Source organism: Lissotriton vulgaris, chromosome 5 (assembly GCF_964263255.1).
Source record: "Lissotriton vulgaris chromosome 5, aLisVul1.2, whole genome shotgun sequence".
Classification (NCBI taxonomy): Eukaryota; Metazoa; Chordata; class Amphibia; order Caudata; family Salamandridae; genus Lissotriton; species Lissotriton vulgaris.
The window spans coordinates 191,186,960-191,212,008 of NC_141693.1; the positions used below are offsets into that span (position 1 = coordinate 191,186,960).

The following is a 25,049-nucleotide window of genomic DNA, read 5'->3' on the forward strand; positions in this document are numbered from 1 at the left end:
ATGGGGCAAGAGTCTGGTCCTTCACACTTTTACAACTGCACCAGCTACACTGAACACATGCTCAGCAGACACACTAGCTACCGGGTAAGCCAGATAGGTTGCTGCCAGCCTCATGAATATTGGCCATTGGCTTCTCTTCCCATACCAATACACCAATGGGTTTTGATCAAGAAAGACCTCTATTGGTTCATCCAGATAGGCCTAGACCATCCTCTTAATAGTCACTGGTGCTCCAACTTGCTCAAGCTCTTTTGCCTTCACCTCTGCACTGGACTTAAGCCATGCCAATAGAAATCAATCATATGCAGATTTTGGGGTTGATGCTCCTGTTCCTGTTGTTGCTGGTGTTCTTGTTGTTGGTTTTGGGTTCTGTGAGCCAACAGCATTGCCTTCAGGCTCTGACCTTAAAGGCTGCACTGCAGAACATGTGTCCAGGAGGAGTGGGCCCCTAATTCCCAGCCCTTCTTTTTCTAGGTCACTGGCTTGCTCATCAATCCATGTTTTGTAGTTTTAAACACCCTTGTCTGAAAAAGGAATGCAAGTGGCCAGTAATGGCTTGTACAGTGGATCAATAATTGTGGCACAGGTGTAATGTTTGGGTAACACAATGTCTCTTTGCACCCTTGCATTAACAGATAAACGAAGGATTAAGCTCTCACCACCTCATACGCATCTTTTGTTTGTCCACACCTGTGTACATTCTAGCCACCTCCTTTAGCTGCTCATTTAGCATATGAAACAATGGGATAGCTTGGCCCATGGGTCTGCCACCCTGCCAATTGCCGATGTAGAAACCTCAAAAGGAAGCAGCATCTCTGTCAGGCATTTGACTAGGCCCCATTGATCCATCTCAATGATCATGCCTTTCACAGTTGCATGCCCTCTTTGCATGACATATTTATTGATCGGACTTTACAGCTCAAACACACTTTGCAACATGTAATAAGTCGAGTTCCAATGTGTTGGCACCTCCTGTAAGAGTGCTTTAACAGGCATTCTATTATCGGGCTTTAAAAAAAATGGCTGAAATGACTGCAGATTCTTCTGCAGGTGGACAGAACGTTGCTGACTCGGTCTCTTTTTCTTTTAGAAAGTCCTGTACAATGATGCTGATGCAGTGTACCAAACACAGGATCCTGAAAAAGCCATAATTTGCCATGGCCTTAACTATATTCCTTCAATGTCAGAATAAAGGACCCACTGCTACTAATATAGATTACTAGGGCAGAGAAAATTCAACAATTGAAAAAACATCCCTAGGCAACATATGGTTTAAAGAAGTATAAGACCTAATCTAACATATACATGATGTCAAAGATGTTAGATTAGGTCTTATGTTTGTTCAGACCTTATGTTGCCAAGGGATGTTTTTTCAATTCTTAACTATATTCCTGCCATTGGCCATGGCCATAAATCCAATATTAAGACTTCTTGGTTGCAGCCTTTCAAAGTCCTAGTTGTTAAAGTCTTCCAAGAAGTTTTCTGCATTATGGGATTTCTCAATGGTGAGCATGGCTACAGTCGCATGCTTCCGAGCGCTATTAAAAATCTCAGCAGTGTCAATACCGGAAAATATTATTTCTCTAACCCCAACAAAAGAGATCCAATATGCAGTAATGCACATGTAATTACTAATCAGTGGCTTGGCAACTGGTCCACATGTCTGTTGTCAGGTGGATAGTGTGAACAGCATTCTGCTGCACAGCTTGTCCATGCAATTCCAGCACATTGTGATGTAGCGCTGAAGCAGCAACTCAAGCAAAATAGGACAGGTTGCAACATTCCATTTCGGGAAAATGGCTGCCACAAATTTTAGAATTTCACAAAAAAAGGGAGGCGGTCCAGTGCTAACATTTAGGCCAGCCTCTCATTGTAAAAACATGCCATTGGGTGATTGCATTTGTACAACCCCTCCTGCTTAAAAATGGCAGGAATAGCAGCCCGGATATTTTTCTAGTGCTACTGATGCAGGTGACTTCTTGAGAGCAGATGTTGGTAGGCTAAATGTGCATCTCAGCGAGGCAGTCACTGTACGCTCTTGCCTTGTGTCTCGACCTGAGTCTTGTGCCTTTTCCATGTTGCTGATTTGGACAATAGTACTGCACTCCTGGAGACAGAGCTGAATTGCGTAAAGAAAATGTCTTCCTCTTCTTCACCTTCTATTGTGATTATATTCCCTGCTCAGCCTTTCATTCACTTCACCAACACCATTTGCATTCTTTTGCTCACTAAGGTGCACCTCCCACTGGATTGAGTGATGTTTTCTCAAATGGGTTGTTCGCCCTCCAGTACCATAGTTGGTACCAAGCTTACCTCGACTAACACTTGCTCCACAAATGGAGCATATGGTAATATTCAGGTTCTTCTTACTAAATGTAAAGAAGTCCCAAACTGGGGAGGTCCACTTTCTGATGCTGGTGGCAATGCCAATTTCGGATGAACTGGCAGCAGGTAGGCCTTTTGACATTTGCCTCTCTGCAATACCTACTTCTACTGAGGTGGTTGTGGGTGTTGGTCACTGCCTGGGCTTTGCAAATATGGCAACTAGTGGTGTTTGTGGTGTTATTTGTGCAAGATTCCTCAAAGCAGGTTGAGATGTGGTCATTTCGGTCTCTACTTGGCCTGGGCTAGCTTCCATGATGCCTGGCTCATCATCATCCTCCTCTTCTACATCTCTAAGTCTAAGGCTTTCAGGAACCTTCCTTTTCCCTTGCCTCTTCTGATGTGTCTCACTCTCAGACTAAGCCGGGATCCAAGTGGAGTCTTGAGCATCAGAAGGGGGACTTTCAGAAGAAGATGGTGGAGTATCCCTCCCTTTTCATGCTAGAGATGTAAAATACCATGGATCCTCTCAAAAGTTGTTTCCTCTACTTCCTCAGCAGGAAGTTCAGTCTCCTGAACTGCTCATACTTAGGGAGCAACTGCTATTGCTGGCTACAGCTGTTGTTGTCCACTTAAATGATTTTCCTGCTACAATTGGATACTACTTTGCGAAAGAGGGAAGGCCATTTCAAGCTCACTGCTCATCAGCGTTGCCATGATTACACTTGCTGCCTATGTTACAGACATGGGCTTGGGCCTAGGTTGTGGTGGGTCCGCTGATGTGAGAGTGTTGATCTCAGCTTGGTACCTGGAGGCCGGGGCAGCAGGTACACATTTTCCTTTGCCCAAAAAATGTCTGGATCGACATATCAGTGGTGGTGGGCTCCTTCTTATCACTGGCTACTTTCTTGGTAGCACCTTTCTTTGGGGCCATCTTGAAGCTGGCAGTTGCACTTAACTACACTAGCCGAAGAAATGTCCGCGATGAGTGGTCACCCATCACGCCGTGCACAGGCATTCTCTCTGGTAGTACTGTGAGTGATGATGTCTCTGTCTCTTGTGCACCTAAAAGCAAACAAACCAGAAGAACATCAGTAAAACGTGTTAATGTTGCAGTTGAAATAGTGGTACGTACAAACAATATCATTCAATGTGGCCACTGGTCACTTAAGTTATTATAAATAATTAACAATGCAGTGTATCCATTCGTAAAACCACACCAACATAAACTTTCATAGTGTACACTCAGGAAGATTAGAAAGAGCAACAACAACGACATACAGATGTAACTGTTTACTTTATTTGCATCACATGGGATGTGGCACTCAGGAAGGTGCAGGTGACAATGGAATAATCCTTAGACAATTAATGCTGGTGTGTGTTCCTTTTGCAGACATGGGGTTGATTGATGCTAGATGTTAGGAAAATGGGGATTTTTTAAAATTAAAATTGTATTACAAAATGTATATAAAAACATTTAATTAATAATTATTTAAAGAATTAAAATTAAATTAAAAAATCTAATAAAAACAATTATAAATAGGTGAAATTATCAACAAGCATATTTTTAAACTGCTATCTCAACCATCCATGCAAACCCATGGCAAAGAGCCACAATGGCTGGACGCACAAAATTGCTGCCAGCCAGTGCCATATGGTCATCAACAACAACACTGAGCAAGAAGGCATTGGGAACAGAGAGAAGACATGCAAGCCTATGGCATTAGCACACTGGCTGCCTACAGAAAATGGCCACCTACCACATGGTGAAACAGCAAGCAAACAAGGAGGCATGGCCACAACAAAGAGCACATGCAGGCCAATAGCCAAAGCATACTGGCTACTTGCACAAAATGGCCACCAGCCACAAGGTCACAACAACAACAACAACCGGCAAAAGGCCATGCCAACAGCAAAGAAGACATGCAGGTCTATAGCAAAAGCACACTGGCAGGCAACACAAAATGGCCACCAGCCACATGGTCACAACAGGAAGCAGGAGGCCTGGAAAACAAGGAACACATGCAGGCCTATGGGCACTGGCTATACAAAATGGCCTCTGGCCACATGGCATGGGGAACAAAGACAAATGGTCGCCTATGGCAAACACACACACACGGGCCGGACAAAGGAGGCATGGCAACAAAGAGAACATATAATTAATTCAGTAATGCCAAAAACGGAAATTAACAGGGCTAACATTGTTTACAACACACATCCTCCAAAGACATTATCTCACCTATACACTGTTTGCACTGTTTGCAGAGAATCAAAAATTAAACACCACAAAAAAAATGTGTGTTATAATCCAATGCCATCCATACCCTAAATTATGATTCAATTAAACAGACACCACAAAAACTGTTTTTTATGCACCCATGACCCATGACTTTTTACTGGGCCTTCTACTTGGAAGATTAGGCCAATTTGTGAATTAAAAGATTATTGCTAATTTAATTTAGAAAACATGGAACAAATGTGCTAAACTGTGCTACATTTTCCTGTACAAAATAATAAAAAGTACATGCAAAAAAATAACTGGACCCCAACTGAAACTGTAGGCCATCCCCACCACAATAAATAAAAAAAAACAAATAAAAAAATGAAATAAATCCTGGTGCATGTCCTCTATCATACAAACAAACCCCTTTTACAACAGTTTATACAACAGTTGTTTTACCTACTTGTGAAATCTCAAATACAAAGCCCTTAAATTCAATAGTATGTATGCAGCAGACACAAAGAGTCATACTTCTAGTTCCAAATCCAAATGAAAAGTGGCCAGGAGATGGACAAAGCACTGGGAGGATCCTGCTGGACAGGAACAGAAAGTTGGAGACTCTGAGGCACTTCCATCCTGTAGAAAAAAAAGGACTCCTTGCACAAAAAAACAACACAAACAGCCCATTTGAGGAGGTTTTTTACTACAAATCGTAATTTTGGGAAGATTTTGATGCTTCTCAGGGAGAGATTCTTCCCCAGATTACAGCCGCTGTTGATTGTGCGCGTATGTCACAAAACATCTGCCAGAAGTTGCTGGCGTTGCCTAAAGACATGTTAGCGACCGTAAAATATCACAGGAACTTGAAGGCAGCTAGCAAATCTCGTGGTGCTCCCGAACTGCTAGGAAATCCCATGGATGATCCCGAGCACCTGGCAAGTCACTCCGCGCAAACAAATGGACAGTTTGAGCGTGCCAACAAAACTATTCGGCTCCAAACTTTACAGGTAACTCTGCGTTCTTGTGTTCTCCGCGTAACGGGAAGTTGGCGAATTTCACGAGATCCCCAAGCGGAGCAGAGTTTTACACCAAAGCCTAAATAGAAGGACTGTATCGGACCCAAGGAAAAGGAGTGGACTCCCTGAGAGCATTAGGTAGATAAGTGCTTAACACAGCCACCTGCAACAGCTAAAGAGATAACTAAACTGGATTTTCCTGGACTGCACGGTGCATTGTGTGAGATTGAGTCCTAGCCCCCAAATGGAAATCTAGAGCTTCTGAATCTTGGGCCTGTGCTGGAAGATATTGATCTCCACCAAATAACCAAGAACCAACTGAACTACAGGTCTTGTACCTATCTGCAACAAGTTCTTGACCTCCACAAGGTGCCCCTCAGGTCGCTGGGCCCTTGGGTGGATCTATAGACCAGGTTGATGAGCTGAAGAAGCAGTGAGAGTCAGCGCAAGGTCATCTCTTCCCAAAGCAAGCATCGTGAGGCTTCTGCTCAACCATCCGTGAAGCCCAGTGGCTCTTTGCATCCCACAGACCACTGCCAGTGACGCTCTCTTTGCTCCTTGGGAACTTCTTCCTCGTGAACAGGGCTATTGGCATAATTATTGAGAAGGTAACATTTCTGCGGGACTTACCTGGGACTGTACCCAACCTGCATTACTTCACAGTTGGCTTGAACTTTTAGATTGACTAGGTCAGCTCAACTGGATGGCCGTGGTTTTAGGTGCTATACTACAATTTATTCTTTATAAATTCATATCTATGGTTCCCTACATTGAATTTTTATTGTGTTGTGTATTTTACTTATTTGCTTCCTATGAGTCCCAAGTTTGATTTCTGTTTTGCTGTATTACATAGCACGATGTGTGCACTGACGTTACAAAGCATAACAAAAGTGAAAACAGATTGAGCTACTGAAATCTGCAGGGATCCACAGTTGGCTGACCACTCAGAATTTCTACACGTCTCCCAATAAGAGTAGTACCCCACTTGTGTGATTGAGCTATGGCCCATAAAATGTAAGGCTCCCTAAGAACCCTAAGAAACAAGGAAAGATTTTTCCCTGCAAATTGACCAACTCTGGCGATGTGGGTGGTTGGGCTATCTAGGCCAGGACTCGGTCGGCACCCAGAGGAACCTTCCAGGCCCAAATATTTTTGAAAACAAGGTACCCAACAAAGTCTGAGGTGGTGTAGTTTGCGTGGATTCCAATACTTTTTCTTATCCAGAATGGGCTGAAAATCCTAAACTCTGCCTAAATCAAAGATTTTCCTCATATTTATGTGAAGGAAAATTCTAGAATCTGTGAGCATTCATGAAATTCCTACCATCAACGTTTCCACAATCCTCCCAATAAAAACCATATCCCAGATGTTCACCAAATATTTTTTATTTAGTATAATAATTACATTGGACCTCATAACAGCAATTTATCTGCTATGACCATAAACTAAGTAAAGATAAAGCAGAATTTCATCGGATTCAATAAAATTTAAAAAGTAAATTCATATGACAAAGATCTTAAATTACATAATACAAAACGGAAAATGTTAGTCGATTTTCTGTAGATATGTCTAAAGAGGTCAAAAATACATGGATGCATATCTGCAATATTACTGCCTATGTTTTTGCATGAGTATATCACTACTATCTGGGGGTTTGAATGAGTGCATGAGCAGTACCTGAAAGATTAGAAAAGTGCCTAACTAATGGGTCAATAATTCAATACATACATAGATAGTGGTTGGATGATTAAATGAGTGCAACTGTAGTGCCTGGATCATTGCAGGACTGCACAGATGGTATTTAGGTGATTTTTAGAGTGCATGGACAGTGCATACATGATTGTTTATGTACATGCATAGCACCTAGCAGGTTGGATGAGTGCATCAGTAGTATTTCAGTGATTGAATGACTACATGCTGCTGCCCATGTGTTTTTGGTTCAGTGAACAGGTAGTGCCTGGGTGTTTAGCTAACTACATTGGTAAAGACTGGATATTTCAATGAGTGCATCAGTTGTGCCTGGCTGATTAGATAAGTGCATGCCTAGTGTTTGAGTGATTGCATGACTCCATTATTAAAGCTTGAGAGATTGGATTAAAGTAAGTGTATTGCTGGGGTGATTGTATTAATGCAGGGTATTGCCTCAGTAATTAAAATAGTGCATAGGTACTGGATGGTTTACTTCAAAAGTACACTCTACATAATTAGATGAGTGCATGAGTAGTAGTTGAGTCTTTGCATGGGTACATGCGTGTGCCTCAGTATTTCAATGACTGCATGGGTTGTAAGTGGGTGTCTAGATAACAACATAGGTTGTGCACAACTGTTATAATGACTGCATAGTTACAGCCTTGCTAATTGCATAAGTAAATTGTTAGTGTCTAAGTGATTATATGGATGTATAGGAAGTGCCTGCATAGTTGAATGACTACCTAATTTCTGGCTGCCTGATTCTAAAAGTACATGTGTAGTGTCTAGGTAGTTGAATAACTCCATGGAAAGTGAAACACTGATTTGATAACTGTCTAACTAGTGGCTAGGTGATTGCATACGTGCCTCAATACTGCCCGACTGACTGTGAAAGTACCTTCTTTGCTGTTAGATACATAACAGTTGTGACCATATATCTGACTTATTGGTAATCTCCTGTCAGTATCAAACTACCTGTGTTACTGTATATACACTTTTCTACTGAGCTTTGTGTAAGTAAAGTCTAGATATCACACTTGATATATAATTGCAGACATGGCTCTCTAGGATCATACATTGCTTTGCTACTGAGCTTGCACATGTATCAATAATTTTCTACAATGGAAAACAACATTTTTAATGTTTTTAAAGCACAAAACCTTTTGTGAATGGCATACCTACAGCATTTCTCAAATATGTCTTCTGCTTCTAAAACATACATTCAGCATTTCCCAAACAAAAGTTGCACTCCAACTGAAGCTAGCACAAGAACTCTCAAGGCATTCTGCACTATTAATCCTCCTCAATTTTAAACAAACTATGTTTAAAGAAAATAGCGCCACCCTCACCATATACATGAAATTTCATCAGCCTTACTGAACATAGATCACCAAGGGGTGGGCTGAACTTGCGTAGTCACGCTACTCAAAACTCCACGAAACGATAAAGAATCTGAGCGAGCATGCAAAAGTTTTACGAAAACATGGAATTGCTTGTTCCGCCCATTCGCAATGCTTTATTTCCTGTTTGAAAACGCAGTTTGCGTGCTCAGGGAGAAATATCTCGCGTTTACCTGATATATTTTTTCATATCACTGTGATACTCTTTTTTTTATCAAACTCCCAAATACATGTTTATTTCTAATTTTATTTTTATCAAGGATTAAAAAGTAATGTACAAACCATTGAATTCAGTTTGTAGATTATATTGTTGTTTTAGCTCTTTTGTAGATAGTTTTGACACTTTGGTGATTTGTAAAAACTAAGCACAAGAATGGTACACCGCTCTCATACAAAGCAGCCATAAAATGGCAACCTCTTAAACTTTGCGCTCTGTGATCATGAGAGAGACAGTAAATGAAATCATGTCTTTAATCTTAGACTATACTATATCCACTTGTGAATGGTTAGTATCTGTTAACCCATTCCCTTTCTTTCAAAAAGAGATTCCTATCTATGTATGTTTGTGACGTATTTGTGATGATTGTAGAGAAATCGCAAAATAAACGGGAGTTCAAACCTATATCTAGCTTCATTTTTCTAAAATTAAATACTACACAACAGTTTGTTACATAGTCCTAAATTGACTGTGCACTGTGGTGGCAATGACCTAAGCACACTGACTGGGGTAGGACTGGAAATACTAATGAAAAAATCCTTTGCAGAACTGATATTGCTTTTCCCTCACACTGTCTTGGTGTTCTCTAAAATATGCTAAAGACAAAAATTTAAGTGGTTAATCCACAGATTGACAAAGCCAGGAAACATGTTGATAAAAATGTTTCTGCATGTTTCTGCATTCATCAGAAACCATCGCATAGGCTGTATCTATAACAACAATCTGCGTTTTACAGATGAAGGCAACAGGGTGTTTCTAAGTAATCTGAAACTCTACATCCGGTCTTATGTATAGTAGCCATATACACAACCAACACAACGGCTCTTGCCAGGGCCACCCTTGTACCCAAAATATTCTTTTTTTGAAAGTTTTTTTTTCTGTAGTGTTTGGGGACCTTCGCGACACTGTCGTGATCCCCATGGACACACCGCAAAACTGAAAACAAAAGCAGACATTCAATGAAGAGCAACACTTCCAAAAATATTATGTAAAAAAATCAATTTTGAACATTGCCCTACACATATTACTATAATCATACTTCTTTCAAAGCATGTTTAAACTCATATTTTTGTACTAAGTTTCTTTAAAAACCATCTTTCACACCTATTTTCCGGTTTTGCAGTTAGTCGGGACATCGCAACAAATGTCGTTAACTGTGACGATCGCACCTTTTCCAAAAAGTCTAAAACACATATATCCACAGTATTTTACACCCTAGGGGTTTCTTACAGTATTCTCTAAAGTCATGTTTTTCTAGAGTATTTCTATAAATACCAATGCTAAAACGTATTTTATCTTTTAGTGGTGACTCCGGAGAACACAGTGACGATGGTAATTGCAATCCCCCTGCACACGTTACGAAAACAGAAAACAAAAGCAGACATTCAATGACCACCAACACTTCCAAAAATAATATGTAAAAAAATATACATATTACTATAAACATACTTCTTTTTCAAAGTATGTTAAAACTCATATTTTTGGAATATTTTTTTTTAAAACCATCTTTCAGACCTATTTTCCATTTTTGTGGTTATTTGGGGCGTCGCAGTGATGTTGTTAAGCGCGACAATAGCACCTTTTCCATAAAGTCTAATACACAAATATCCACACATACTGCAGTATTTTACAAACTAGGAGTTTCTTCCAGTATTCTCTAATGTCATGTTTTTCTAGAGTGTTCCTATAAAAACCATCTCTAAAACGTATTTTATCTTTTTGTTGTAACTCCGGTGACCACGATGACGTTGGTAATCGCGATCCCCCTGGACACATCACAAAAATGGAAAACAAAAGCAGATATTCAACGACCACCAACACATCCAAAAATAATATGTAAAAAAATTCATTCTGCACACTGTACTGAACATATTACTATATACATACTTCTTTCAAAGCATGTTTAAACTAATATTTTTGTACTAGGTTTCCTTAAAAACAATCTTTTCTGTTTTTGCAGTTATTTGGGACGTTGCAGTGACATCGTTTGTTCTGACGATTGCGCCTTTTCCATAAAGTCTAAAACACATATATACACACATATTAAAGTATTTTTCACACTAGAGGTTTCTTACAGTATTCTCTAAAGTCATGTTTTTTAAAGAGTTTCTATAAAAACCATCTCTAAAACCTATTTTATCTTTTCGCGGTGACTCCAGAGACCACGATGACGTCAGTAATCACAATTACCGAGACACATCCCGAAAAAAAAAAAAAAAAAGCAGGAATTCAATAATCACCACCACATTAAAAAATAATAACTATATAATTAATTATGCCCATCACAGAAGATAACTCATTATATAAATAGCTCTATAAAAACATTTATCAGAATCCTATTATCTCTATAACAATGCGTATTGATGATTTCACTGATATCTTTTTTATACTGCCACCAATATTCGCAACGACGACGGTAGTCGCAATGTCCCCACGACAATACACGGGGCTACGCTGGTGGTCACGTCGTTGCTGCGTACATCGTGCGTGAATAAAGAAAAACAATTTTGGGCACATAAATTGTGTTACTAACACCCCTATTTCTCAAATATGGGGTCATAGTACATCTACTCTGACCCCTTATGCTAGCTTTTTGAATAATTTTTAACCCCGAGAACTGTGCCCAATCAATAAAATGGAGGATGCAACTTTCTTTCAGGTTCCATCCAGCCAGTCAGAGCATTCTCATTAGTGCCTGCATTTGCGATTAATCGTGAATACACAGTAAAATATCCGGGGGCAGAGATATCACTATAGTTTTCAGCTTAAATTTCTCAAAAACTACTGAACATATTTACACCAAATAAGCAAAAGGCACTTCCTTGAACAAACATCTACCTACCTGTCAAATTTGTTCAAGTCCATTTAGCGGTTTGGGCTGTAGGTTTGGCTAAAGAATCCACAGGAGTGAACATGTACCCACAATCTCCCAGAAGGTAGTGCCCCCATAAGGCTATATCATATCTCAATTGCAGGCTACTCTCTTCCGGGAGATAGGGGAAATACTCTTCTGAAGCAACCATCCCAATAATGAAGGCTGGACTGCATATACCAAAAACAAAGCTGGACCCTTCACTCTTGAGTTGCAGGCACAAACACTGCATAGAGAAAATGCAAAAAAGAAAACAACCTATTAGTCTAGCACTGATTTAATTCATGTGTTAATCTCTTCTTCCCTCTTCTAGTCCATTGTCCATGTATAACCAATTACTCACTTACTATTAGTCTCCCAATAAACAGGATAGAAGCTTATAGGAGTTAACCTCACTCCCAAAAGGATTTTGTCACCTTCTTCTATTCCAGCAATGCCAAGAATAATATGCTCCCATAGGTATAAACGTCCAACACAAATATAAGAAAAGAAAGTCCATCACAAATTTTAGAAATGTCTTTAGAACAGGTTTACTTTCATCAGTGCACTGACCTTGCACAGACTTCTGCAAAGAAGATCTCTTCCAGATTAGAATTAGAACGTGGTGGTGAACTCCACTCATGGAGTTTGCAGAGTTTTCTACACTCTGCGGAGCTTGGGGAGTGAAGAAAACTCTGCTCAGTGTAGTGCAGCAGAGATTTCTCCCTGCTCACGCTCCCGAACGTTATGCTGGCGAATGTGAGCTGCCATTTGGGTAGAATTTCTACTGAAGCGACAGGAAGATCAGTGTGAACCGCAGTTCACACTGCACTCCGCCACTTATGGAACTCCGTAGAGTTTTTTTGTCACTTCAATGAGTTCTGCGTAGTGAAACTCTGCGAAGTAAGCCCAGGCCTGATCAGAAGAGACGTATCTGATACTTCAGGCACAGCCACAGCTCCATTTTCCACAAGAAACCGCAGGTAGTTTCCAGAGCAGGGAACTGACACAACCAGCGTGGTCACCTCAACCCACCACAGAATTCCTTCTGGGAAAGGACGCAGAGTCAGCCAACTCAAATGCAACGTAATTGAGACATCACAGGAAAGCAGGAGCAACAAAACAGCACCTGGACCATGTCAGGAATATCTGGAAACAAAAGGCGAAGCACAATGTTTTTGCAACAAGGGGTGTGGTCCCAATTCAAGCAGGAAATGTAAACCAAGCACTGGTGCCTGACTAAGATGCCGTTTATATAGGGTTCCTAAGGGACTTATGAAAAAGTCAGTTGGAGCCTGATACAGCCACAGAGGGACGTTGTGTGCTGTTCTTCATATTTCAGAGGAATTAAACCAGGTCCAGGGAAGTATACTTTTTATGCAAAATTCCAATAGCGTGGAAGGTGCAGTGCATAATGAAAAGTGAATAAGAAACTAGGTGTAAGAACTAAAATACTGTAACCTCCAACTACATAATCCAAAATGTCTTTAAAGATAGCTGTGGTTGGAGAAAAAAGAAAAAAAAATGCGTCACATGTAGATGAAGGAAATTCATGGTTCTATGGACAAAAGCCCAATTTCTGCAGGAAAGGTAGAAAGAAGTTAGCTTCTTGGAACAATAAGTAAAAAACTCCTGAAGGTCTCAATTGGAACTGGCATAGAATATTCATTAAAGGAAAAAGTTAGGATGAGCAGGTCTCCAAAGATAAAGGGGTTACAATTAATTCAGAGTACCTTCCCGGAATTAGGAATTGCACAGAAAAGGTGGGGAGTAGTGAGAATTTCTCAATGCATCTACAAATGACTCTTTTATATATTGGAATATATTCAAACCAGGCTTTTTTTTCTCTTAGCTCCAGATATTGCTCTAGCACCCCAGATGCATGCATGCCTATTCGCCTTTCTGTTTCTGTTTTAGTCTTCAATGGATCATGTGGTAAAGGAGCCAAGACTTAGAGGCTAATGTAGCGTTTGGTGGCAAGGCCACTCAGTTTCAAGAGGGACAGAGTACCCGCTCTGCCAAACCTTTGGTCCAATTTGGAGATGGGTGGACCACCAGGTTTATGCTGATGGATTAAAATTGTACTCTATTGGTTTAATGTTCCCTCCAGCAGCCCGCGGGAGGAGGGTCTGTCGAAGGTTAGCTATCTGGCCATCCGCCAGTATCGTGTGGGTGATTGGATGTTTTTTTTTTCGTTTTCTGACCTGTCAGTGAGGGAGAGAGAGTAAAAACGAAATATGAGCCACACACTTTAGGAGAAAGCTGGTGGAGGGTCATTAGTTTTACCCCTTTTAGGAGTTTGTTTTTGAAAAACAAAAAGCTATGGAAAAGGCTAATCTGTGGCATGTGTCAAAGTCCATGCACGGGGGCAGCCCCTCAACATAAAGGAGTGCAGCAGTGTCAGAACTCCAGCAAACCCGGAATCGGGAATGGAGAGTGAGAAGTTTTGCAACGGTCATAGAAAGCTCAAGAGTAGTGTAATTTAGATGATACAGGCACACTTTTCACCAGATAATACAAGGAAGTTGTACAGAGTAGTGGGCATTGTCACATTATTTAGATACAAAGCCTGAAAAATGCCTTTGACGCAGTAGGGATGTGTCAACATATCCACTAGATGGACATGGAGGGTTCTACAACACCATCTTGTTTTCATTTTCTGAGAAAGAGAACAAAATAAAGCCATTAGCTACTGTGACTCAATTCTAATTGACACATGACATAGCACCATTTCTCTTTGCCAATAAAAAAATTCTAGGTATTTCTCAGACCTAAAGAAAATCGAAAAGATTCAAGTGAATCTTAGCAGAGTCTAAAGCTCTGGGTCGTAAACATCTTTGTGAAACTCTCTCTCCAAACACATGAGAGGCCAGGAGAACATGTGCCCCTTTCAGGAAACCTCACAACTTGTCACCTGAACAGTTAACAACCTTCTCTCCACTCAAAACAGAAGAAGGACAATCTAGTTATCTTCTGCCTAGCTCCCTATTTTTCCTCAATTTCGCCCCTCCTTGTTTTTTTCCTCAGTGTTTCTGCTTTCTACATTTCCGGTGTATTCTTCCTCTACCTTTCCTGCTTTCTCTCCCATTCCTGATGACTCCTTTTAATAGCCCCTAAGATTACATGCTGTCTTGTGGCCTTTTATTATATAATCTATCACTTCAGAGTATGGTTGACAATATATTTTTGCACGAAAAGCGCACTGACATCCCCAGACTAGAGTAGATCTACCTGAAAAATCTTCAAAAAACGTAAAATATCAGAAAGATGAGTCAACAACCACATTACTTGAATGAAATACATATACACTCCTATTTGGGAGTGCAAGGGGCTGACAGCCTAAGTTGGTATTTGCCGAATTAAGCAATGGTACCAAAAGTATAGGCAGCAGCAAAAGTGGTTGTGAGACATATAATAAAGCATGGATATCCCCTTTCTCCACAGGCCAACAGTTTCATTAGCAAAAGTACGGCAGAAGCCCGACATATGAGACCTATGGCAGGGACCTATGGCAAATAAATCCAAAATAGGAAAAGACTTTTTTAAAAAATTGAAAAATCTGATGATGCTCGTCAAAAGCTTTGCAGCTGTTGTGCTTGAAACAGATCTCAGATATGAGTCAAACCAAGAAAGCATGCAGAATAGCCACCCTAGATATACTGTCAAACAAAAGACTTTTTTTAAGAACATCTGTGGATAAATCATTCCAAGGCTTATGCAATGCCGAAACAGGACTTTAGCAATTTGAATATAGGAAATTTCCCAGTGGTAACTTGTTTTGAAAGCAAACAGTTACGATGTACACAGTGAAGACAAGAAAACGTGCCTAGAGAGGTGAAAAAGCAGTAGAATTCAAATGTTCTCAAGTAGGTTTATTCCATTGCAATCACATGAGCAACAATGTATAAATTAAGTATGGGCTCAACAGACAATAACTAAAATTGAATTAAGTGATGAGTTTGGGTGACTTATCTAAAGTCCCCGATCTGTGAATGGAGAAAGGGAAAACGTACCAGCTACATTAGCTGTTTCAACATAACGGATCTTATGTCTAATGCTGTCTGCATGCTTGACCGGAGTCTCGCTGCATTCAAATTTCACAACTTTGAAACACTTTTCCACAGTTTGCATCTCAAAAGGACTTCTGAAATTTCTAGATGGTTATGAAGACCTACATTTTCAAACCACACAAAGATAAAAATATCACAATGTTATATATTCCAAACGCTTCAATGCTTTATATTTTAACTAGTATTTTGAGCTCCAGATAAGAGGTCAGATGTGAGCATCGGGTGGCAAAGATCTATGCAAAAGAAACAAAATGGTAATAAAAGTTAAACATCTTTACCTGTTTCTCCGGCTGGACCAATTTTTCCAGGAACCCCTTGGCTGCCTTTTTCTCCTAAATAGAAACAAACATAAAGAAGAGACAGTACCATTACCCAGACGATGTTAGTATATTATTTATCACTGCTTCATGGAATTTTCTTCTAACACAGATATCCTTCACAATCTAGTTTACAGCTTTTTAAAAGACTGTCCAAAGTAATTTGTTTTTTTATGTTCAGTTTTTACATTGTTTGAACACAGTCCAGATGAACCCCAAAGTGCTTTGATATATATATATTTATATTTTTTTATGGTTCTAAATAGATGTCTAAATAATGCCCGGAGCAGGATCAGAGAATATAGCAAATAAGTAACAGACCTATGTGTGTGCAGCAGGGCACTAATCCTAGAATGTACTCGAGCCACCCTTTGAGGGAAATAGGGTTGTACTCACTAAATCACTAGATCAGGAGATTGCCTTCTACTAGATTCTTCCATCGGTATTGACAAGGTTTTCAATGATTTCAAAGTGAACTGATGATCATTGTTAGGAACAGACTAAGGTGGCTGTCTCAAAGAAGGTGAAATGACATAGACAGTTAGGAGTGGGAGAATAGAGGTGAGCAGGAAGTTGCAGGAGAGAAGCAAGGATGAAAAGGCAATACTTAATGAGAGCCTCCAGATACAACTAGAGCATGATGGAGTAATCCTCAGCAAATGGAGATCAATTCATTGTATATGCCTTAAATACTGAAGACTTAAGAGTATCATTTAGAATTTGGCAAAACAGGAACGCCACCTTAACTGATGAGTCAAGATCACATTTCTTATATCTTTCTGAGGGAAACTGTCCGGGCACAGGAAAACCAACATTCTTATTTTAATTTTTGTTTTAAAGAATTGCTGTTTCCTTTGTTGGTTGAAGTTTTAAATCAAGTAATTGACAAACTGCAAATTCTTATGTAATTATGTTGGGCAAGCCAGGAAGAAACTGCCAGCATTGTGCAAGCAGAAGACTTTTTCATCTGACAAATTTAGATATTGAAATATTGACCCATTGGATAGATTACTTACAATATGGAAATGTTTAATTATTATTGGTAATATTTATGTAACAATGGATTGTATTTGCTTATTCATTTGATAGTATGTCTTTTATGGTTTTATAATAGAAATAAAGACTGATGAAATTGAAACTGAAATGTTTAATGACATAAAGAAATGTTCAAAAAAGTCAGTGGGTGTATCCAGAATTGTAGGGGGCTTAATAAACAAAGTCATTATTGCTTGATTAACAAAAACATTGCAATTAAAACATTAAACACTTGAATAAGAAAACAAAAACACAATTCCAAGTTTCTTTAAACCATTGGCACCTGTACAAGAGAATGTTTCTATGGTTACATGCCGCACTAGAACATTTATGCCACATATAAACATCTTTTATCATGAACACATTGAAATCATAAAACTGATAGCCTAATATGGTTACATTCCAAGAAATATACAATAAAAACTCTACACATTATGTTACATTGTGCAAATATGCTATAAAGTGCCAATGTGCACAAACTGTAACATTATGGACAATTGTGAAAATAAGTAATAAGGTGTATCTGTATGCTTTTAGGCCTGTTATCTGAAATTGCCTGAGGGCTAAAACTTTAAGCAATTAATTCGATTGTGCAAATGAGCAATACAAGTGCCTCAGTGTTTCATATATTCTTTAGGGCCCAATTACCATAGTAGTTTAGACACATGATGATGCAAGGTGTCAGCAACCTAAAAACAACCACTATAATTCCTAATTCATTAAGATAACCCAATCATTTTTCAGCATTAGCTGAATATTTTATTAATTGACTTAGCTATTGAATCGACTCTCCCGAAAGACATAAAATTAGGGCCTGATGGGCTGACCATACCCCAACCTTAAGGAATAAAAATAAATGAAAGGTAGATTGGCCTTACGAAAGCCTGTTTGGTTAATTGGGATTATTTCTTGCTGAGCTGCCCAGTTTTCCTAATCGATCAATAGATGGGAGGCAAAGACCTTAGCGTCTACATTGGTTAGGGCAATTAGCCGATAACTGGCAGGGTTGTCAAATGATCCACTTTTGAAAATGGGCTGGACGATGATACCTTGCCAGGATACAGGGGCAATATGCAATGCCAATACCTCATTGAACACTGGAGTTAACACTTCAGCCCACATGTCAATATTGGCACAGAATATGGCATAGGGACGCCCATTTGAGCCAGGAGCCCCATTTGATCGAAGGCAGCGTAGGAGAATGACTATTTCAGTAGTGCTTATAAAATCCAAGTCATTCTCTGAATTAGGGCTGCTCACTTGCTCTATGCTCACTAGATTTCAAAGTGCTGTTTGTGGAATCCAGGTAATTTGCTGTGTTGGACCACTCAGATACTATAGCACAAGTCATGCCTATTCACATCTAGATCGCACACACCATACAAGATGGTAATATAATTTACCCATTCTTCCTCCATAATATTGATGCTTTAGGCTCTATTGCCTCCCCTTACAAGGCTGTTTAATGTATTTAGAGGCATGTAGTAATCTATGCCATAGCCATTATTGGTAACGTGATTTAGCCAACCAAACTTCTTGCCTGTAAAATCTTCTTAGAACCGTCATTTTATCCTTAAGATACTTCCTGTACAGCTTTATTAAGGGAACATTTTAATTTAATTATTTGAAATGAAAACCTTTTATTCGGGGGGGTTAATGATGGATTTGTTTTTCTTCGATTTTGTGCTTGAAATTTACCCACCAAGGATGAGGTGATATAATTCCATTCATCTAGTGTTGAACCTACCCCCACCTGGCACTGGTCACTATCCTTTTTTATGGCTTCAGCAAACTTTATTATTTCTTCTTGTTCAACCGAATGCCATAACAGACTTATCAAGTTATATGAAGAATGAACTTTAGAGATTAAAAGGAAGAGAGAAGTCAGGGCTAAAGATTCTGCACCTTTCAGCAATACCCTATCTAGGCTCGGTCTACTGTTGCATTTTATGGTGCACAGGGGCCTGGAAGACAACCTCCATATGTTCCCAAAAAAAAGTGTCACAAGTGCCACTAGAACAAATTGAACAAGGGGTGGCCCAGCACTCAACTAATAGATCATATTTGGTTTAAAGGATTCTTATGTGCGATCCATTAGAGTTTTAAAAACAAGACAATATGCTACGAAAACACAAATACATGTATTCGTGTTGCTCCTCAGGATCCTAGGAGATCTAGTTTCTATTCATGTTTTTAGATTAGGTTATTTGGAATATGTGTCTCTACTCCTACACAAGTAGCGTCCGGTTCAGCATCGATCTCACATAAGAATCCTTTAAACCAAATAAAGATCTTAAAATACATCAGAGCCCTGAAGAAGTCCGTATGAGGACGGAATGCTCTGAAGATTATGAATTTTAAGAAATCGAGAAAAGAATAAAGATTTTCATAACTACAATCAAAATCCATCAGTGTTTCTTTACTTTTAGGAAAGATCTTAATATACTGTTATCTGAATGTTGAGTCTTAAAATTTGTGCAATATAAACAAGTTCCATTCACATGATCTATTAGTTGAGTGCTGGGCCACCCCTTGTTCGAAGAATGAACCTTGTTGAGAAGCTCATTAGATTTGGGGTTTACGGCTTATTGGCAGTTGTAGCATTATTATCTGAGGGTTATGGTCACTTTCGAGTCGAGGAGTCACCTTATATTCAACAATTTGTGAGCCCAGTTTTTCTGAAATAAATGTGTAGTTGAGTATTGAGCCATACTTGGACAGTTTAAAAAAATCGAGCTGGCCTTGATTTGCACAAAGATTTATTCTTTTAGCAAGATTAGCCCAAGCTGGTGCATATTGTTGCAGCATACATTTGCAATACCATTACTCTTTCTATCTAAGTTTAAAGTGTCTAGATTTAAGTTAAAGTCACCAGAAATGATCGAACCATTATATGGATGCCAAATTGCTAATGAGCTTATGATAACCCATTAAGTATACAGCTGGGCCATCTTATTTTTCCTTGCACTTAAACAAACAATACATATTACCATTTTATAGCAGTTGTACTGTAATAAAACACATTGTAACCATTCCAACTGCAAATCAACTACTTCTACTGTTAGGTTTAGTTCAGTGGCAATATAAAATGAAAGTACCCTTTGTACTGCCTAATTTATTAGTGCACACAGCAGGGAGATTAATGAATTTAACCCAAGCAATGGGGTTACTTGTTCTCTCCATGTTTCCTGGAACATAAACATTTCAAAGGTATTTAAAAATAAGAAAATATCCGGTCGGTCATCAAATGGGCCAGCCCATGCACATTCCAAGAACATATTCTCAGTTGTATATCTTTACCACTTGCAGCAGTAAACATTCAGTTCTCATCTCCTAAAGGCACATTTGCAAGGGTTGCTGGAAGCCATGTCTAATCATGTAATGGCATTTTATTTTTAGGTAGCAATTCACAGGTACGCACACCTTTTAATGTATTGGTAATTAGAAGCCCTATATTGCAAAGTGATTTGTTCAATGGGCCAGTCGCACCTCTGACTAATGGGATTGACTTTTTACTTTAAACCTTATTTCTTTCCTTTTCCAATTTTGCATAAGAACTTTTGTCTAGAATTGTGTTCAGTATTTCTTGGTGGTTCAATTTGTCATAGTGGACTCACAAGATGAGTTAAAGTGTATTTGTTTAAACTGTATATGAAAGGAGATCAATAGATTTAATAAATGATAGATCAGTCACAGTAGAGATAACACTTCAAGATTGAGCACCAATTAGGAGTATCATAAATGCCCCTAGATTTGTATCAAGGGTGAAAAACTCCTTTCGCGATATTAGAAGTTTGGTTTTCTGGCATGAACCTTGAAGATATTATTGGGCCTAGTTTGCTATCATTGGCTAAATAGTTGATTTGATGTCCACCTGAAGATCGTGATCTATCTGTGGCACTGGACCTGTTCCCATCAGGTCGACAGGCACCATATATCTATTTGTGTGATCTTGAAACAAAAGCGCATCCTCATGATTTACTATTGATTTGGTCGTTGTTTGTGAATAACAGACTATCTCTCTATTAATGTTACCATAACTGCTTACTCTCTCGCCGATTCTGAGTCCCGCTGTCAATTTGCCTAAGGACTGTCCCATTATTGGTACCCTTTATATCGGTAACCATAATATCGTTAGCAGTTGCAGACTCTTTTTTTACTGCCCCTTGAAAGGTTCTCTTCCTCTCTCTTTGATTGGAAGTTCAAATAATTTGACTGAGTAAAATGAAAAAAGGAGTTTCTGCACCCTTGTGGGAATAATCCTGCCTTTGTAATTTCTGGCTGGCTGATATAAAGATAGGATAGCAGTCCTTTGGTTTGGCCAGTGAGACCATGGTCTTCTTGGCTTTTTTTCGGGCCGTCCTCAGCCTTTTCCTCGCCCTATTTGTTAGCGGAGGATCCCTACTAATACTATCAACTAAGACTGTGGAGTTTGGAACTTGACTTCTTTCTATATTAGTGTTTCCCTTGTAAAGTAGGGCCTTTATCTGTTACAATATCGAGGCCCAAACCTACTTCTGGCTTCCCAAATTCCCCAGCTACAGCCATGTTATACCAGCCACATAAACTGCTAGAGTATTTAATAGCTCCACATGTATATCATTTTAGAATGAAAATTTAAGGCTGTTGTTATTGCATCCATTGTACCCAACACATTTCTGAACTTTGTGAACTTTGGTGTTTGGGGTGGACACTCTTCCGCTAAAACGGGAACATCATATTTAAAAAAAAAACAAAAGATCTGTAGAGTTCAAGGAGTTATCTAATTGATCAGACTTCTTAAGCCCCTGGCCAGATCTTCTGAGTTTCAAACTTTTGAAGTTGGTTGTGAATCAGAAAATATTATGCAATTTTTTCTGGTTGGTGACTGACTTATAGATTCTCCTACTCTTGCAGACTCTTGCATTCTTACACATAGAAGATTTAGGAAAGCAATAGTTAAATTATCACCCAGACAAATTACAGACATCACAATCACTTGGATCCCTGTAAAGGGTGGTTACAACCTGAGCTTAACCTTCCGTCTGCAAGGGATGGATCGTTTTGAGCCGGCAGCATCATTCAAGCTGCTGACTTGTTTACTTGAGAGACTTCTGAGACAGGTTTGAGATGGACTTGGGCTTTAGCAACTATTGTATGGGAATGCCCTCTTTCAGATGGAATTTTTTCTACAACAGTTGCTTTTAAACATGAAGTAATAATATCAGCAGAATTTTGTGAGCAATCTCTCGATCATCAACCTGAAGTAGTACACCCTCACAATAAGCCTGAACTATTGGTGAGCATGTGTTTACTAGGGCAGATGTAGATAAAGACACCCCAAACTCACTTTGAACTTTATCTGATTGTTTAAAATAGTCCATAATACAGGACTTGGAGAGCTGGAACCCAAAGTCTGTAACAGTTTTTGATGCTTGGTCAGGGGCGATTTTTATATGATCCATACTTGATGTTGCCTCAGTATCGGCTGGCCTTTCCTCAAGTTCCATCTTGTTACCATATGATGTATCCTTTTGGGATCGTGTCTGGTTTTCTTAGCAGTCTTCCACTTTTTTTGTGGCTGTGATTGCAACAATAGCTGTAATGATCCCCTGAGGCGACCTGACCTCATGGTATGAAGATTTACCACCAGAGAGCAACAAGAAGAAACACCTCACCACAGCTGCACTCCTACTATGGGCCTGCTGGAGCTATAAATAGAGCTAAATAAAACTAAAATGGGATAACAAAAAATAAAAAGCGTAGCAGGGGCATATGAGTAGGAGAGTGAAATACTGCTGCCTGGCAGCGGGGCAGAAGTGACAGCACTGAAACTGCTCTAATGTGAAACGTAGATAATTAAGTATGAAAGCAAGTCTAGAGTCAATGTAATTGTTGCTTGGGCCTCAACCAATATCCAAAACACAATTCCTGAAAATTCAACAGCAGCTCAGCAGTTCAAAAGATGAGCGCCAAATCCAGGACCTTTCTGACAATAGATCTGCACTTCTCCACTTTTCTCGCTTCTTTCTGCTTTCCTTTCTGCTCCCTTCTTCTCCCTTCCCCAGCCCCAGCCCCAGTTCTTCTGGCGACCTTCTGGCTGCAGAAGGTACAATAAATAGCCCGAGACTGAGGAGGTTGAGGGAGTTAGGGTAGCTAGTCAATAACAAAAACTCCAAGGCTCTGTGAAACCCTGGGCAACCCCAAGGCGATACCGGTGATACTGGAAGTGGGAGTGGATGGTAAGCAAGAGAATTCGGCTGTGAAATGGCAGGTACACTGTAACAAAATGTAAAATTTTAAATTTGGGAGCAACAAATCTGCAGGCCTCCAAAGAACAGGACAAGACAGGGCAAGGCCCCACAGGTAGAGCATGCCGCACCAGCCTACCGCTGGCCGCTTCCGCTCAGCATGCGTAAGCCTTACCTCCTGCTGCCCCTTGCTGCGGCACAACACCTCGTCTATTCCTGCGCCTCTCTCTCCGCTCTCCACCCAGTCGGCTCAGGCAGTGGTGAAAAGAGGCAATACTGGCAAAAGGTCTGGTCCGTTCTGGGAATGGGCTTTCTGTCAGCCCCTTTCGACCATTGGATCTCCTGCAGGGAGCAGTCCTGGTAGACCTGTCTGTGCCTTCGGCTGGCAAAAGGTCTGGTCCGGTCTGGCCGGCAATCTAACACGCTCGGCAACACAAAAAAACAATCAGGAGCGAGGGAGCAGACTATACAGAACTGGCTGCGCCCTCCCGCTGTCAGCCGTAGAGTGTGGAGGCATCGAGGATGTCCGTATGTAATGCAACTGGAGAATGTAAGGGCCCATTCACAGAACTAACTTAAGACAAAATCCTTAACTTACTACTTTTGGTATTCACAGAAGGCATTTAGTAGTAGTAAAGTTAGGATTTTGTCTTAAATTTGACTTAAGACAAAATTAAGATAGACTTAAGACAGACTTAAGACAAACTTAAGACAAAATCCTAACTTAAGTCTGTCTTAAGTCTGTCTTAAGTTTGTTTTAAGTCAAACGTAAGACAAAATCCTAACTTTACTACTACTAAATGCCTTCTGTGAATACCAAAAGTAGTAAGTTTAGGATTTTGTCTTAAGTTAGTTCTGTGAATCGGGCCCTCATTTACTGCCTCGTTGCTGAGACAGCCAGAGAGTGGCCTTATTATGTTGCTTCTTAGGAGTACACCCTCTTTACGATGACCTCTTTTCACAGTTTTTTAAAGATCCTACAAAACACACATTATTGGCTCCCATAAGAAGATTTTAGAAGTATTAGGAATATACTTTAAACTCTACTTTGTAACGGGTAAAAACTCACTTCTGAAAATCTCAGAATATGTCAGGCACTCAGGAAGTGCACTGTTGATGGATGGGATGGAAAACTGGCCTGTTCACAGTAGGGTGATTTGGAAGGAACTGACTGGCAGTAAGATATCTTAGATAAACTGAGAAGCCGTGGAAAAAGTGAGAAAGTGACCTTGGGACAATGGATAATTACGACTGTGAGGAGAACCATATCCAGCTAACTATTCTTTGTATGGTTCCCCAACATCACATAGGTTGTGCAACTGTGTCACTTAGACACTAATAGAATTCCCTACCAGGTACAGTTTCTCAGTGTCATATAGGTATGAAGTTAAATGTTTTGTGGAACCCACAAAATCTTCTCTCCTTCCACCTACCCATGTCAACTGCAAACTTTAGTGAACACCCCACTAAGGAGTAAAAATAGAAAGAAAATATTGCAGCCTGCTAATTGGCACAACAAGGGCATTCCATGCACAGGGGGAGATGAGGGAGGGAGGGGGTAAGAAGCATGTATCCACCCAGGGCAATATGTATCTCCTGTTACTGTAATACAGTCAGGCCCGCCAGGTATTGCTACATCAGTCAACATGTTCACAGAAAAATGCCAAGCAAGACAGATAAA

General features: G+C 39.8%; 1 protein-coding gene across 1 annotated transcript in view; it reads right to left on the reverse strand.

Annotated features, from left to right (window-relative positions):
• Positions 1 to 25,049, reverse strand: part of LOC147710452 (ficolin-1-like) — a 241,282-nt gene that overhangs the window by 142,065 nt on the left and 74,168 nt on the right. Inside the window, exon 3 of the mRNA XM_086921138.1 lies at positions 16,065 to 16,118. Coding sequence (XP_086777264.1) covers positions 16,065 to 16,118 — 54 coding nt within the window. The remainder of the gene's footprint in view (positions 1 to 16,064; positions 16,119 to 25,049) is intronic.